General features: G+C 48.9%; 2 protein-coding genes across 3 annotated transcripts in view; both read left to right on the forward strand.

Annotated features, from left to right (window-relative positions):
• Nucleotides 1-456: 456 nt before the first annotated feature.
• On the forward strand, nucleotides 457-3,802 carry KCTD14 (potassium channel tetramerization domain containing 14). Its single transcript, XM_048933341.1, has 2 exons — nucleotides 457-652; nucleotides 2,954-3,802. The coding sequence occupies exons 1-2, from the start codon at nucleotides 593-595 to the stop codon at nucleotides 3,623-3,625; spliced, it is 732 nt and encodes a 243-aa protein (XP_048789298.1). The 5' UTR covers nucleotides 457-592; the 3' UTR covers nucleotides 3,626-3,802.
• An 8,276-nt stretch (nucleotides 3,803-12,078) lies between these two features.
• The window catches only part of INTS4 (integrator complex subunit 4), a 36,217-nt gene continuing 34,273 nt past the window's right edge, over nucleotides 12,079-14,022 (forward strand). Inside the window, exons 1-2 of one of the 2 annotated variants that reach the window (XM_048933334.1) lie at nucleotides 12,079-12,203; nucleotides 13,424-13,618. In XM_048933334.1, coding sequence (XP_048789291.1) covers nucleotides 12,150-12,203; nucleotides 13,424-13,618 — 249 coding nt within the window. In that variant the 5' untranslated portion in view covers nucleotides 12,079-12,149. Of the gene's footprint in view, nucleotides 12,243-13,423; nucleotides 13,619-14,022 lie in introns of both variants that reach the window. The other variant, XM_048933333.1, reaches the window with a different exon arrangement.

A 14,022-nucleotide genomic window follows, 5' to 3' on the forward strand; every position in this document is an offset into this window, starting at 1 on the left:
GCTGAAAGAGAAGCTGACAGAGAAATCAGAGCCCGCATGGTTTTGTCCATCTGTACCAGTGGAGATTCAGGACTGGTTTTATTTACCTTGCACAAATTAACTCTGAGCCTGGAGACTGCATTGGCAATGAAGAAAATAACATCACCTGGCTTTATGGCCAGCACCCTGCTCTGACACTGCCAGGCACAACGGTGGGATCGGTGAGATGGTTCGGGACATGCATCACTAAAAGAGCAGCATGCAAATGCTAACAAGCACCAAAAGTGTGTACAGGTTTTGATCCAACTCAGGCAGAGGCTGTGGGATTCCTCAGGAAAGCTGGGCCTCCTTTGGAAGGGCTGATTCAGCTCTGACATCTGCAGGTGAATGAGTGATGGCAGCCAGCCCAAATCCGCCCTGCTGCTGCTTGCTGATTGCCAGAAAACTAAAGAGCAAACAGTTCCGCTTCCGTGCTGCTCCCTCCCCTCTGGCCAGACCTGCAGCCCGTGCTGTGCGTGGGGCAATCTCGAGTTTGAGGGGCAGCAGTTGGGCAAGAGCCTGACCCACTGAAGGAGAATCTGCTGAAAAGAGGGCTGGAGCACAACGAGGAGAGATGAGCATTTCCTCGGAGCACAAGCCCATCGGGAAACAGGTCACTGGCAGCCAGCATATGGTGAGTACAGTGCAGGTTTGGGGGCATGGCCCCTTCTTCTGGGATCAGAGCATCCCCTTTGGGTTAATTACAGCATTCTTTTGCGTCCATCTGATACTTTGAAGGCACAGGGGCATGCCAGATGTGTGAGCAAGGCGGGAATTCTAGGTGAAAAGCTGTGTTTGACTCCAACCTGTTTGCACCAGCCTGGTTAAAGCAAGGCAATGTCCCTTGGAGGCGCACAAAGCTACAGCAAACAACCTCCCTGGTTATTTTTCTCCTTTGCAGACTATGTAATTCATTTGATGTTGACTTTAATTTGCCAGATCCCTGAGTAAAAGCCCTCTGTGTATTCAGGGGTTTTTCAGTGGTCTCCAAAGATGAATAATTTGCTCGGTGCTTAAGATGTGCAGAATTAGCAGGTGGGAGCAGTGGTTTTTCGAGCTTTAAGGAAAATCAGTGTTAACCACAAGACAAGGGGCCTTTTACTGAGCAGAAATCAGACAATGTTTTACTTTTCCCTCCCTGGACCTATTCCTAACTGGTTTGCCTTGACCTTCCATCTTAAAAAAAGAGGCTCAAAAGCATGAGACCCTCCTGACAAACGATGCCTGACAGGAGAAGCTGTTGTTATCACTTGGACTAATGGCAGATTTTCTAACTGCTAGGCTTTGCTACAGAAACAGCTTTGGGCCATGCTCTTTACACTACATACTGTCAGACAGAATCCTTTTATGTTCTCTTGGCCCTGGTGCAAATAATTGCCCTGGAGATGAAGCCACCTACATTAGAGCAAAGCAATATTCCTGCTGGGTCTTTGTCCTGAATCTCCTGTTGTGTCCTGGCTTCCCTACATTGTGAACTCATTGCTGCTAAACCTTATAGCTTGCTGTCATTTAAAAGACATAATCTCCCTCTGCTATGAGTTGTCTGTTCCTGTCCCCTCATTTTGCTAGCTCTCGTGCTAATTAAATCCTCTGCGAGCCACTTCAGCTTGCTAAAATGAAGGAGGAACAGAGCTGGCACAAAGTAAGAAGCAGGGACAAGGAAAGACAGGGGAGAGGGCAGCAGGAGCCTCCCCTTTGCCCTGGTGTAACAGTGAGATCAGCTCATGTCATCTCATCCTGTGGGTACGTACCCACAGGGCACCACAGGCTGGATCCAGCTAAGCTCTTAGGTACACGCTGAAGCATGTGACTGGTAGCACTGAAGCAGATCGCTGTGTGATCAGATCCAAGAACGAGCAGGTGAGCTCCTGGAGAAAAGGGTTGTTTATTGACTCAAGCCTTCCCAGTACAGGTGCGGTCCTGGCCAGGCATATGACTTGCATTACTGGACTGGCAGAGGGAGGGAAAAGAACTGCCTCATTTCTTCCTTCTCCTCCTGCTCTCCCAAGTGCTACAAAAATGCAAAGATGGCTGTTAAAATTCTTCAGCATTGAAATAAGTCAGGAATGTCGTCAGAAGTGACTCCAGGTTCAGCTCTCTGGGCATTCAGGCCTCTCCTGTTTCAAATAGCAGTGGCATTAATGCACAGTGAAATAAAACAAATAGAGGTAAAAATCCAAGCATTAAATCTTAGTTCTTAAATCCACATCAGTTGCACAAACTATTTTGCCCTGTTCCTGCAGGTGTTCAAGGCCAGGCTAGATGGGATCCTGAGCAATGTGATCTCGTGCTTGATCTAGTGATCAGCAACCCTGTCTGCAAAAAAAGGAACTGGAACAAGATGATCTTTGAGGTCCCTTCCAGCCCATGGAAGCCATTCTATGATTCTATAATTCTATGATTCTCTTTACTTCCTATCAAATGCACAGTTAAACAGATATTGCACTGCACCTCAGATATCAGCAAAATGACCCTTTCCTAAGTCCTAAAGGTATGGTGAAGATGAATCCATTCAAAAATATCCATGCTTCTGCTGATCTGGGTACGAGGGCCAAATATAAATAACCTGCGGCTGCTTTTAGCAATACGTGGTGTGTGATGTAGATATTCTCACCTGTCCTCCATGGGAGGGTGGACAGGCACTGGAATGGGCTGCCCAGGGAGCTGGTAGAGTCACCGACCCTGGAGGTGTTCAAGGAACATTTAGATGTTGTGTTGAGGGACGTGGTACAGTGCGAAGTATTGGCGATTGGTGGATGGTTGGACTGGATGATCCTGTAGGTCTTTTCCAACCTTGGTGATTCTATGACTCATCCTGCTTTTTACACTGCCACGAGAGCTCCCAGTTGCAATTGTATTTTTTCCTTGATTCTTCCGTGTTGGCAACCTCCAATGTCTTACATGTGTGGTTTTTCTCCCCTTGTGACATCTGTAGTTGCCACCAATCGTGGAGCTGAACGTCGGCGGGGAGATGTACACGACAACGCTGAGCACCTTGAAGAAACACCCCGGTTCCAAGCTGGCAGAGATGTTCACCGGCCAGCACAAACTCAGGACAGACTCCAAAGGGAGGATCTTCATTGACAGGCCGGGGACCTACTTCAAATACATCTTGGAATATCTGCGCAGTAACCAGGTGCCCACCCAGTGCATCCAGGATGTCTACAAGGAAGCTTTGTTCTACGACATTGAACCCTTAATCAAGCAGCTGGAGGACTCCCCTCAGATTTTTGGGGAACGTGTGGCAAGGAAGCAGTTCCTGGCCCGTGTGCCCAGCTACAGTGAGAACGTGGAGCTGATGATCCGCATCGCGCGGGCTGAAGCGGTCGCGTCCCGCTACTCCAGCGTTATCATATGTGTTGTCAAAACGGAGGAAGACGTGGCCAGGTGTCAGGATGCCTTGAACAGCTTGGATATGGATAAAAAATCCGTGGTGAAATTTGGCCCCTGGAAGGCAGCTCCAACTATTTATGATTTACTGGACTGCATTCAAATGGACGTGAAAGACAAAGGGTACAAAATCTCCTTACATGCTCACGGTGCTGAAAAAGGGTTTCGCTTCAAATCCCAGGATTTCTTCCACATAATCCGGTTCACCTGGTGGTAGCAAAGTGCCTTTCTTGATGGAGAGTGGAAGAAACCAGTTATCAAAACAAACGAACTTGGGCTGTGGAGACTAAGCCCTGGAATACTGGAGGGACAGGAAGAAATGCGTGGGCCCATAAAAGTCTCTTCTTTGGTGGTTTACCAAATTAAAGAACATTTGAGAGCCACTGTTTTGTTGGGCATTGTATAACCAAGATGTTATAATTGCAATATAATCAAAAGAGTGAGGCAAAGCAAACAAGGATCACAAAAGAGAATAAGTAGAAGAGCTTACCCTTGGGTTGAGCTCACTAGAAGATATCAAAGAGGAGGATCTCCAGAAGAGATCCTTCCCCTCTGGTAGCCAGCTCTTAAATAGGTCCAGGAGGGGTGGAGCCTGGCTCCACCCCTTCCGGCAGCACAGGTGAATTGCCTTCACCTGTGCTCCTCTGGCTGACTCATGGCTCACCTCAGGTGATCAATCAGAGGTTCAGGCCGTGACTCAGCAGTTCCCATACACTCCACCCCTTCACGGCATGAACCAATGATCAGGTTAACAAAAGGGTAAGCTTTCCCTAATACAGAGATCCGGTATATCGCGACGCTTATACAATTTTATCGCGACGTATGTTGGTACAGTTCAAGACAAGTGATGATCAGTGGATGTCCATATTCTTCTATGGGCCAGTGCTCGATGATGTGCCTGGAGGTATGAAGTCCTGAGGTGCAAGTCCATTCTATGTTCCATCAGTCCCATGCAGACCATCACCGGGTGTTGTACGTGATCTGACAGCAACACTGGAACGCTTGATGGCATTTTGTTCCTTCCGGTGGTCCTGAAGGCTCACAGACTCACGGGGAGTAATACAGATGTTTTACAGGTACCAGGAGGGGAAGGTCTGCTCTCCAGGGCAAGATACAGGCCGTATTTCTGTCTTGGGTCAACACTTCCGCTTGTACTGGGGCACGTCCTGGCCGCCTGTACCACACCTTTTTGCCGGATATCTGCGGCTGCATAACGATATCAGGCACCAAAGGAGGTGTCCTGATCTGCCATAGGGACATGATGGGGGTCCCTTTAGCAATAAAGATCGGAGTGTTGACCATAATATCAGTAGGCCATGTACCTATTACTGGAGGGACTACTGAGCCTCCCACCTCCAATAGTCTCCCCCAAGGTGCAAGTAGGCCACACCACTTGGGTCCTACCTGCACCTTCCAGGGCCATTTTATTTTATGGGTACCTGGCTCTAAGTTTTCAGGGGCAGGGAGCAGAAGATTATTTTCATTACCAATTTGGGGTCTTACCTGATGATCAGTGCCCGTAATTTGGATCCTAAGCGGGGTGGCCCATGTCGTCTGCAACATTCTCAGGGCACTGGGTCTGCCATCTCGAGGTCTTTCATTCAGGTCCCGCAGGGTTTCATACAGTCTTTTTGTCCACCCCTGCAAGGACTGTGAGTCTGTCTTCAGGGCAGCCTTAAGAATACCATTATAACGTTCGATGAGGCCTGCCCCTGTTGGATTATATGGCAGGTGGAATCGCCATTCGATGTTATTTTCTTCTGCCCAGCGCTGTATCGTTGCACCAGTAAAATGAGTCCCTTGGTCGCTCTCGATGACTTGAGGTGTCCCGTAGGCAGACATCAGTTTAGTGAGTGCCTTGATGGTATATGCCTGGTTTGCTTTCGGTACTGGATAGGCCTGCAGTAGCCCACTTGCAGTGTCGACACAGGTCAGGGCATATCTTGCCCCTTCGGAACGAGGAAGGGGCCCGATGTAATCGACCTGCCATCGCTGGAGAGGATTGTGTCCCCTAGCAAGATGGGCTGTTGTTTCGGGCAACGATCTCGGTCTCATCTTGGAGCAAGCGTCGCAATCCTGGCATGCCTGGACGATATCAGATAGTTGTATGGGCAGTCCCCATGCTTTAGCAGCTGCCCACATTGTCTTTTGTCCAGCATGCCGTAGCTTCTGATGTAACCAGCGGGCGATGTTCTCAGATGGTGAATTCTCAATCCATCGAACTCGGGCCAATGTGTCGGCTTCATCGTTTCCCGGTGACTGTAGGGGCTGATGACCAGAAACATGGTAGACACGTACAGTCCTGTGTTTGACCGTATTCCATATATCTAACCACATGTCTTTGCCCCAGATTGGTCGGGCGTGGATAGTCCATTCCTGGGTGGCCCACTGTGCAATCCAGAGAGTGAGCCCCCGGTACACAGCCCAACTATCTGTGCAGATGTTCAGGATACCATCACCGGGTTCCTTGGTTATAACCATCCACACGGCTCGCAGTTCTGCCCATTGGCTGCTCTGGCCATCCCCCTCATCGAACCAGATTGTCTCGGTGGAAGGATGGTATGCTATTGCTCTCCACTTGCTCGGGTTGCCCTTGCTGGACCCATCTGTGTACCAGGCATCTTCAGGGATAGGATATTTTCCCTCCTGAACGGGACTCTTCTCTGGTGGAGCGACCAGTATTTCTTTTGGTGCATCACTGTGATACGTAACTGGGCCTAGGATCTTCTGAAGTTCTTCTTTCAAGGGGGATGAAGACAGACTGCTCCTTTGGCTGAGATAGGCGACCCATCGTGCCACTGTTTGTGCTTGGGCCACCCCTGTCTTAGGAAGGTGGGTCAGATCCTTCACCCACCCCTGAATTGGCAGAGTGGTCTTAACTATAACTGCAGCTGTCTGAGTTATTGGCTCTACTGCCTGTAATGCCGAATAGGCAGCCAATAACTGTTTTTCAATCATACTGTATCTTTCTTCTGCTCCGTGCCAAACCTGAGACCAGAAACCAATGGGGGTCCGAACAGAATTCTGGCGCTGCCACAGGCCCCAACCGAAGCCGTCTTGAGTAACATGAACGTCCAACTCGGCTGGGAGGGTAGGATCGAATATACCCAATGCCTGAGCTTGTTTAACTGCCAGTTTTGCTTGTTGGAAAGCATCCTGTTCGGTTTTCCCCCAGTCCCATAGCTGCCCCTTTTTTGTGAGTCTGTATAGTGGCCTTAGCAGCTGCGCTAGGTGAGGTATAAAGGAACGCCAATAACCCAATATACCTAGAAACTCTTGCAGCTGCTTTGATGTTGTAGGGACTGGGAATGCCTGAACCTTATCTATAACAGCACTGGGTAGCACTTTGGTCTTTCCTGACCAAACCACCCCCAGGAATTTTACGGACAGGCCTGGACCTTGCACCTTTTGGGGATTTATAGCCCATCCCCTTTGTTGCAAATAGGCAGTTAATGAATCAGCTGCCTGTCCTACTACCTCCAGTGAGTCGGATGTCAACAGGAGATCATCAATATAATGATATAGGTTAACATCATCAGGTTTTCTCCAGTCAGCCAGGTCACGCGCCACTAAATTGTGACAATACGTTGGTGAATGCACGTACCCCTGTGGCAGGACCTGAAAGGTCCACTGCCTGCCTCCCCACGTAAACGCAAACTGATCTTGCGATTCCTCAGCAATTGGGATACTGAAGAATGCATTTGCTAGATCTAGGACACAATGGTAGGTTTTTATCTCCCTACTCAATGTGTCCATTAGGGAAGCAATATTGGGTACGGCCGCATGAATAGGCGGCGTGACCTTATTTAATTCTCTGTAATCTACTGTCATCCTCCATGTGCCATCCGACTTTCGCACCGGCCATATGGGGGAGTTATACGGGCTGTGTGCAGGTCTTATAACGCCCACTTTTTCTAATTCCTGCACCGTTCTCGATATTTCATCTTGCCCACCCGGGAGTCTATACTGTCTAACGTTAGTAATCCGGCGCGGTTTCGGCAGGCAAACAGGCTCATGTTTCGCATGGCCTCTTAATATTGCCTGCACCACCCGGATACTGATACATCTTTGTCGAAGTCTGAACTCTCCCACAGTTGTTTGGAGAGCCAGACCCCATAGAATGTCTATGCCCAGGATGTATTCTTGGACTGGGGCAATAGACACCTTGTACTCCCGGGGTGGGAGACGCCCAACCCCCAATTTTAACCATGTTTGGGTGACAGGAATAGTCTGTCCCCCAAAACCACCAATCATCACTCTGTCGCCATGAAATTTTTCCGGATCTCCATAGATAATTGATGTTTCTGCTCCAGTATCTACTAGTGCCATCACTCTCTGAATATTTTTTCGGGACCAATAAATCGTTAATTCTACATAGGGCCTCCGGTCCCGTCTGGAGGCCCTACGGGGACTAACACCCCTTGTCACTGCATGAATTGTGCTAGGGCCAGTTCTTTTGCTTCTGATGGCTCAGGCATTGTGGCCCGAGACACCTGAGGTGGCTTCTTTTTCCTGTTTGGAACAATAAAATCTTCTAGGTTCCATGTTGTTGTTGGAACCCTTTCTATAGCTCTTACCCTGGATTTCTTAGGGTAGCTCTGGAATTTTTGATTGTCCTTTAGTTGTCTCCAGAGCTGGAGAAGGACGTGATTGGGTTGGCGGTCGATCTTAGCAAATTGGACCCCAGCCCGAATTAAATCATTAAAAATTTGTTTTCGGGATACCCTTATGGGTCCCGATCGAGGAGCTCGAGTAGCCGGCATTCTGGTTTTATTTACCGGCAGGACCTCTGCTTCCTCCAAAAACCGAATATTGCGCCTAGTCCGCAGGCGTTCTGTTTCTCCCAAATCGGCAACTAACTGGGCAACCTGCTGGACTACGGCTTCTGATGCTACAAGGGGATTTAATATTGAAACTAAGGTACCGTACAGATGGGAGGGAGCTTGTTGTAGAATTAAATCTCTCATCCCTGCTGAAAATTTAACCATATCAGGGCCATCAAATGTATCTTCATAGATGGCCTCTCTTACACCCAGTTCACGGATATAGTTCTGAAGGTCCTCCATGGAGGACCACATACCTGTATGTAACGGTATGTCTGATTTATTCGGCCATACCATACGGCAGGCCGCCATTAACCATTCTAATATGGAATGGTTTTCATCACGATATTGATTGCCCACGTATAACCTTTGCCTAAGAGCAGGATGGACAGTCATGGTGGCCAACTTAGCTATTTCTGGGCCATTCACCATGACACTTTCTGCCCCAGAATCCCACAGTCTCAATAACCAAGCCGGCACACTTTCTCTGGGCTTCTGCCGAAATCGTTGTACTAAGTCCATTAATTCTGTCGCCGTGTATGGCCGAGCTGTCACATGTAAATGAGTCTGGGCAGGGGGCCATTGATCAGGTGGCACCCCTGCCGGTCTGTCCTGTACTTTTTTTGTTTTTTGGGTTATCACAGGACGGACCTCCAATGGATCAGTTTGAATTGGACATTCAAGGTCTGATTTGGATTTCTTGTTGTCCTGATCAACGAAGTCTGTTGATTCAGGAGCCTGGTCATCATTTATTGAAATATTACGAATTTGGCTTACAGGAAGATGTAGAATTGGCTTCTTCCCCGTTAAAACGCCAAGTTCGTGCTCCAACTTTTCAATGCAATCTTTCAAAAGCTGATTTTCGGTTTCTAAAGTATTATTTCTTGAGTCCGCATGATTTAAAGCGGTTAATAGTGGCCATGCCACCATGGAGGCAGCCAATTGTCTTTCTTTGGTAATGAGAATGTCCTTGCCAAGTCCTTGAAAATAGTCTGCCATGCGATATGGGGAGAGATTGCCCATAACACGTAAGGGACCCCATTTTTCAATGATGGCAACTAACTCGTAATAGGGCGATCCCTCAAATCCTGGGATCTGCCCTGGAATCATTTTCTCTAGGGGAGTATTGTTCTCCCCCTTGACCCATTTATAGAAGTTCCACAGGAAAGACATGTTAATTTCAGTATAATCAGCCTGCCTGGCTCGCCAAGTGTATAACCAAGATGTTATAATTGCAATATAATCAAAAGAGTGAGGCAAAGCAAACAAGGATCACAAAAGAGAATAAGTAGAAGAGCTTACCCTTGGGTTGAGCTCACTAGAAGATATCAAAGAGGAGGATCTCCAGAAGAGACCCTTCCCCTCTGGTAGCCAGCTCTTAAATAGGTCCAGGAGGGGTGAATTGCCTTCACCTGTGCTCCTCTGGCTGACTCATGGCTCACCTCAGGTGATCAATCAGAGGTTCAGGCCGTGACTCAGCAGTTCCCATACAGGCATTAACTGTTAAGTGTACAATTTTCAAGGTGTGTATTTTGAACTGGGAGCCAGACCTGAAGTTGAGCAAACTGCACTCAACCTAAGAGAAATGAGTATGTCCAAATGTGTCTTTTGGACATGGGAAGTTGGTCTCTCACTAGAAACTGGAACTAATTACTACCTCAGAGTCCAGAGTTGCTAGTAGGGTTAGGAGCAGCACGTGGACAGGTCTCCTACTCTGCCTTATTTTGAGTCATAAATACTGAGAGCTACAGAGCCCATTCACCCTAACCTGCTGTCCTCAGAGCCTTCTCCTCACGGTGAATACTCCTCATAAGTTAGGATCTGCTGTATGGAGTGCAGCAGTCTGGTCCACAGATTTATTCTAGGTAAAGACAGACAATGGTCTGTCCATAAAGCACACAGACTAACCTTTAAATGCTAGCTCACAGCTGCAATGTTGAAAAAAAAAACATCTTTGAAAAGCAACAGATCAGATTTTGAACTACTGTTGAGAGAAACAAGGGGAATACATAAAAGCTTTCTTCTGATTAATGCTTCACTTATGTTTCTCATGTATTGCCAAGCATGACCTCTCTGATGAAAAAAAATTGCATCTGCACCATTTCAAGTGGAAAGCTCTGTAAATACTTGCTCAACTTAGATTTGGATCTTTAATGATCTTACGATTATATCTTTTATGGGCCCCTTCAAACTGGGGATTCTACAATTTTATGAAGAAGAGGTAAAAATCACTGATGAAATGTAACCTAAAGAACCATGCTTCTCTCTCATGTCACCCTATTTCAACCTTTCGTCTTGTGCCATTCACTGTTATCACAACACTATTTTTAAATGTGTAAGTTTAGGGAAACCCCCCTGTGATTTGACTGGAAGGAAATGCTACTGAAGTGAAAGCCTGGGGCCCAGAGGCGATTCTTAACAGAACACGAGTTGGTTCCTACACTGTGTTTAAAAAATCTGAGCATTCCAAAGTTGGTATTTTGTTTGTTTGTCTTGTACTTTTTTTACTGGAGACGGCCATTAAGATGGTTTTAATAACTCTGGGATGTTCAAGTCATCACAGCTAATTTGATTATGGATGTATTTCCTCTACAATGCTCTCAAATGGTCTGATCTGGACATGAGGAAGTATTACTTTTCAGAAAGGGTGGTCAGGCACTGGAATGGATGCCCAGGGAGGTGGTGGAGTCACCGACCCTGGGGGTGTTCAAGGAAAGACTGGATGTTGTGTTGAGGGACACGGTTTAGTAGGAGCTATTGGGAATAGGTGAACGGTTGGACTGGATGAGCTTTTAGGTCTTTTCCAACCTTGGTGATTCTATGATTCTATGATTCTATGATTCTATCTTTGGGTGGTGCTGTGTGGAGCCAGGAGCTGGACTCGATGATCCTTATGCCCCTTTCAGCTCGGAATATTCTACGATTCTATGATTTTTTTAGCTGATACCAGTGACACTGATAGACAAGTTGAAAAGCTTTATACTCCAATCCCTTCACAGATCATTATATCCCTAAGATGTCCACGTGCAGCTATCCCTGGCTATCTTACATGCTGTATTTCTAACTGCCTCTGGACAGATACTTGTCACAGGGGCTCTTTGGTGCTGCTGCCCTCCTTTCCCCTCTCCTTGAAGGAGACACACTTGAAGGCTGCATTATGTGTTTGGCTGTGTCCAATGCACAGCTTGCCTTTAATGTCCCGGAGACACACAGGGTCAGGCTGGACGGGGCTCTGAGTAACCTGGTGGAGCTGTAGGTGTCCCTGTTCATTGCAGGGGAGTTGGAGCAGATGATCTTTAGAGGAGCTGGGAGCATACGAGGGGTCACTGCTGCTGGAGGTGCTCAGGTGGGATGTGGCACTGAGGGACGTGGTCAGTGGGCATGGGGGGCTGGGATGGGGGTGGGCTTGGGGATCCTAGAGGTCTTTTCTATCCTTAATGGTTCTGTGACACGATGAAGAATTTTGTTGCAACTGGGAAGAGGAGGGATGGCTCTTTGTGTGTCCCTGTGGTTTTGCGTTATCTTTTACTGGGCACTGGGAAAAACCTGAGGGAGACACCAGCACTTCTCACACATAATATTAAATAATAAACCCTGAGCAGACTCGCTGGGGTTTGTGTGATGGCATCCCCCGTCGGAGCTGCTGACACTCGGCTCCGTACGGCGCGTATTGATGAGGAAAACCGAGCTCCAGCGCACCCGCTGGGTGACGACACCAACCCCGAGGCGGAGCAGGCCGCAGCCGCCATCTTGAACGCAGCGCGCGTTCCCATGGCAACAGGAGGCCTCCCAGCCCAGACCTCCTGACCATAGAGCGCAACCTCCAGCTGGAAAGAGAGTACTCTCCGTTCGCTACGTCACGAGAAGGCGACTCTATGGTTTGGTGGCGGGGGGAGGGGCGCGTAGGGCGGCCGCGACATGGCGGCACACCTGAAGAAGCGGGTGTACGAGGAGTTCACCAAGGTGGTCCAGGTGAGCGAGGAGAGCTCCGAGCTCTGTAGGGTGATACCGGTGAGTGCGGAAAGGGCGGTGGTAGCAGCCTGGGGCCTAACCCAGGTGTGGCTTCCTGGGATAAGGGGAGCGTTGGGGCTGCCTCAGGTTTGGGGTGGGTTACTGCAGGCCTTGGGGGAGATGCGGGGGATGTGGTGGCCTCAGCTCGGGGAGGGAGAGGACAGCTGGGAGGTGTAGGAGAAGGGGTTGAAAGGGGCAGAGCAACTTGAGGAGATGTAGTGCTCACCTGAGGGTGGGAGCTGCCCCACTGGGCTGGGAAATCTAGCCTTGCAGAGAAGAACCTGGGGGTCCTGATGGATGAAAAACAGAGCGTGAGCCAGCAGTGTGTTCTTGCAGCTCGGAAAGCAAATGGTATCCTGGGCTCCATCAGGAGAGGGGTGGCCAGCAGGGACAGGGAGGTGATTGTCCCCTTCTACTCTGCTCTTGTGAGGCCCCATCTGGAGTTCTGTGCCCAAGTCTGCAGCCCCCAGTACAAAGAAGACAGGGAGCTGTTGGAGAGGGTCCAGAGGAGAGCCACAAAGATGATCAGAAGGTTGGAGAGGGTCCAGAGGAGAGCCACAAAGATGATCAGAAGGCTGGAGCACTTCCCCTATGAAGACAGAAGACAGGCTGAGGGAGCTGGGCTTGTTCAGCCTGGAGAAGAGAAGGCTGTGGTGCGACCTCATTGCAGCCTTTCAGTGCCTTAAGGGAGCCTACAAACAGGATGGGAATCAACTCTTTGAAAGGGTAGACAACAGCAGGACAAAGGGAAATGGTTTGAAGTTGAGGGAGGGAAGACTGAGGTTGAATGTCGGGGAAATTCTTTACAGAGAGAGCGGTGAGGTGCTGGAACAGCTGCTCAGAAAGACTGTGGATGCCCCATTCCTGGAGGTGTTCAAGGCCAGGTTGGATGGGGCCCTGGGCAGCTTGGTGTATTATTAAATATGGAGGTTGGCAGCCTTGCAGGGGGGTTGGAGCTTCATGATCCTTGAGGTCTTTTCCAACCCTGGCCATTTAATGATTCTATGGAATGTGCTTCCAGAATAGATGCTGTTCTGTGACAGGTAAGGGAAAGGGCGGTGTCTGCTGTGTCTGTGGTGGGGTGCAGGAACTCCCTCGGTCTGCCTTTGTGGGAAGCAGTTTGCTCTGGGAAGGATTTGCATGGTGTTTCTGAATTGTGTTGCTCTGTTTCTGGCCCACAGCAGCAGCATGAGGACCTGTCTGCTAAGAAACTGCGGCTGACCAAGCCCAGCAAGTCAGCAGCGCTCCACGTCGACCTGTGTAAAGCCACCTCGCCTGCAGATGCCTTGCAGTACCTGCTGCAGTTTGCCAGGAAGCCTGTGGAAGTGGAAAGCGTGGAAGGGGTTGTCCGAATTCTGCTGGAGCATTATTATAAGGTAATGAAGCTGGGAGCCAAAGATCTGCCAGAAACCCCATTCTGACCTTTTATCTTTGGATAGGGTTGGAGGTAGGATGGGAAGCTGCTGTTTCCTGTGTTGCCATCTCACTTGCCAACAGTGTTGTGTGAGGACAGTGAGTGGTTGTAGTCCTTCACCTGTGTGGTTACAGCTCACGTCACTTGGTTTTAGCAGTTTCAGGACTCGGTGACAGGGAAGTGAGCCAGGAGGTAATGGCCTCAGGTTGCACTAGGGGAGGTTCAGGTAGAATATTAGAAAAAAATCCCTGAAAGTGTGCTTACGTAATGGCACAGGCTGCCCAGAGAGGTGGTGGAATCACCGTCCCTGGAGGTGTTCAAAAGCCATGGAGGAGATGTGGCACTGAGGGACGTCTATGACTGGGT

This window comes from Lagopus muta, chromosome 1 (genome assembly GCF_023343835.1).
Source record: "Lagopus muta isolate bLagMut1 chromosome 1, bLagMut1 primary, whole genome shotgun sequence".
NCBI lineage: Eukaryota > Metazoa > Chordata > Aves > Galliformes > Phasianidae > Lagopus > Lagopus muta.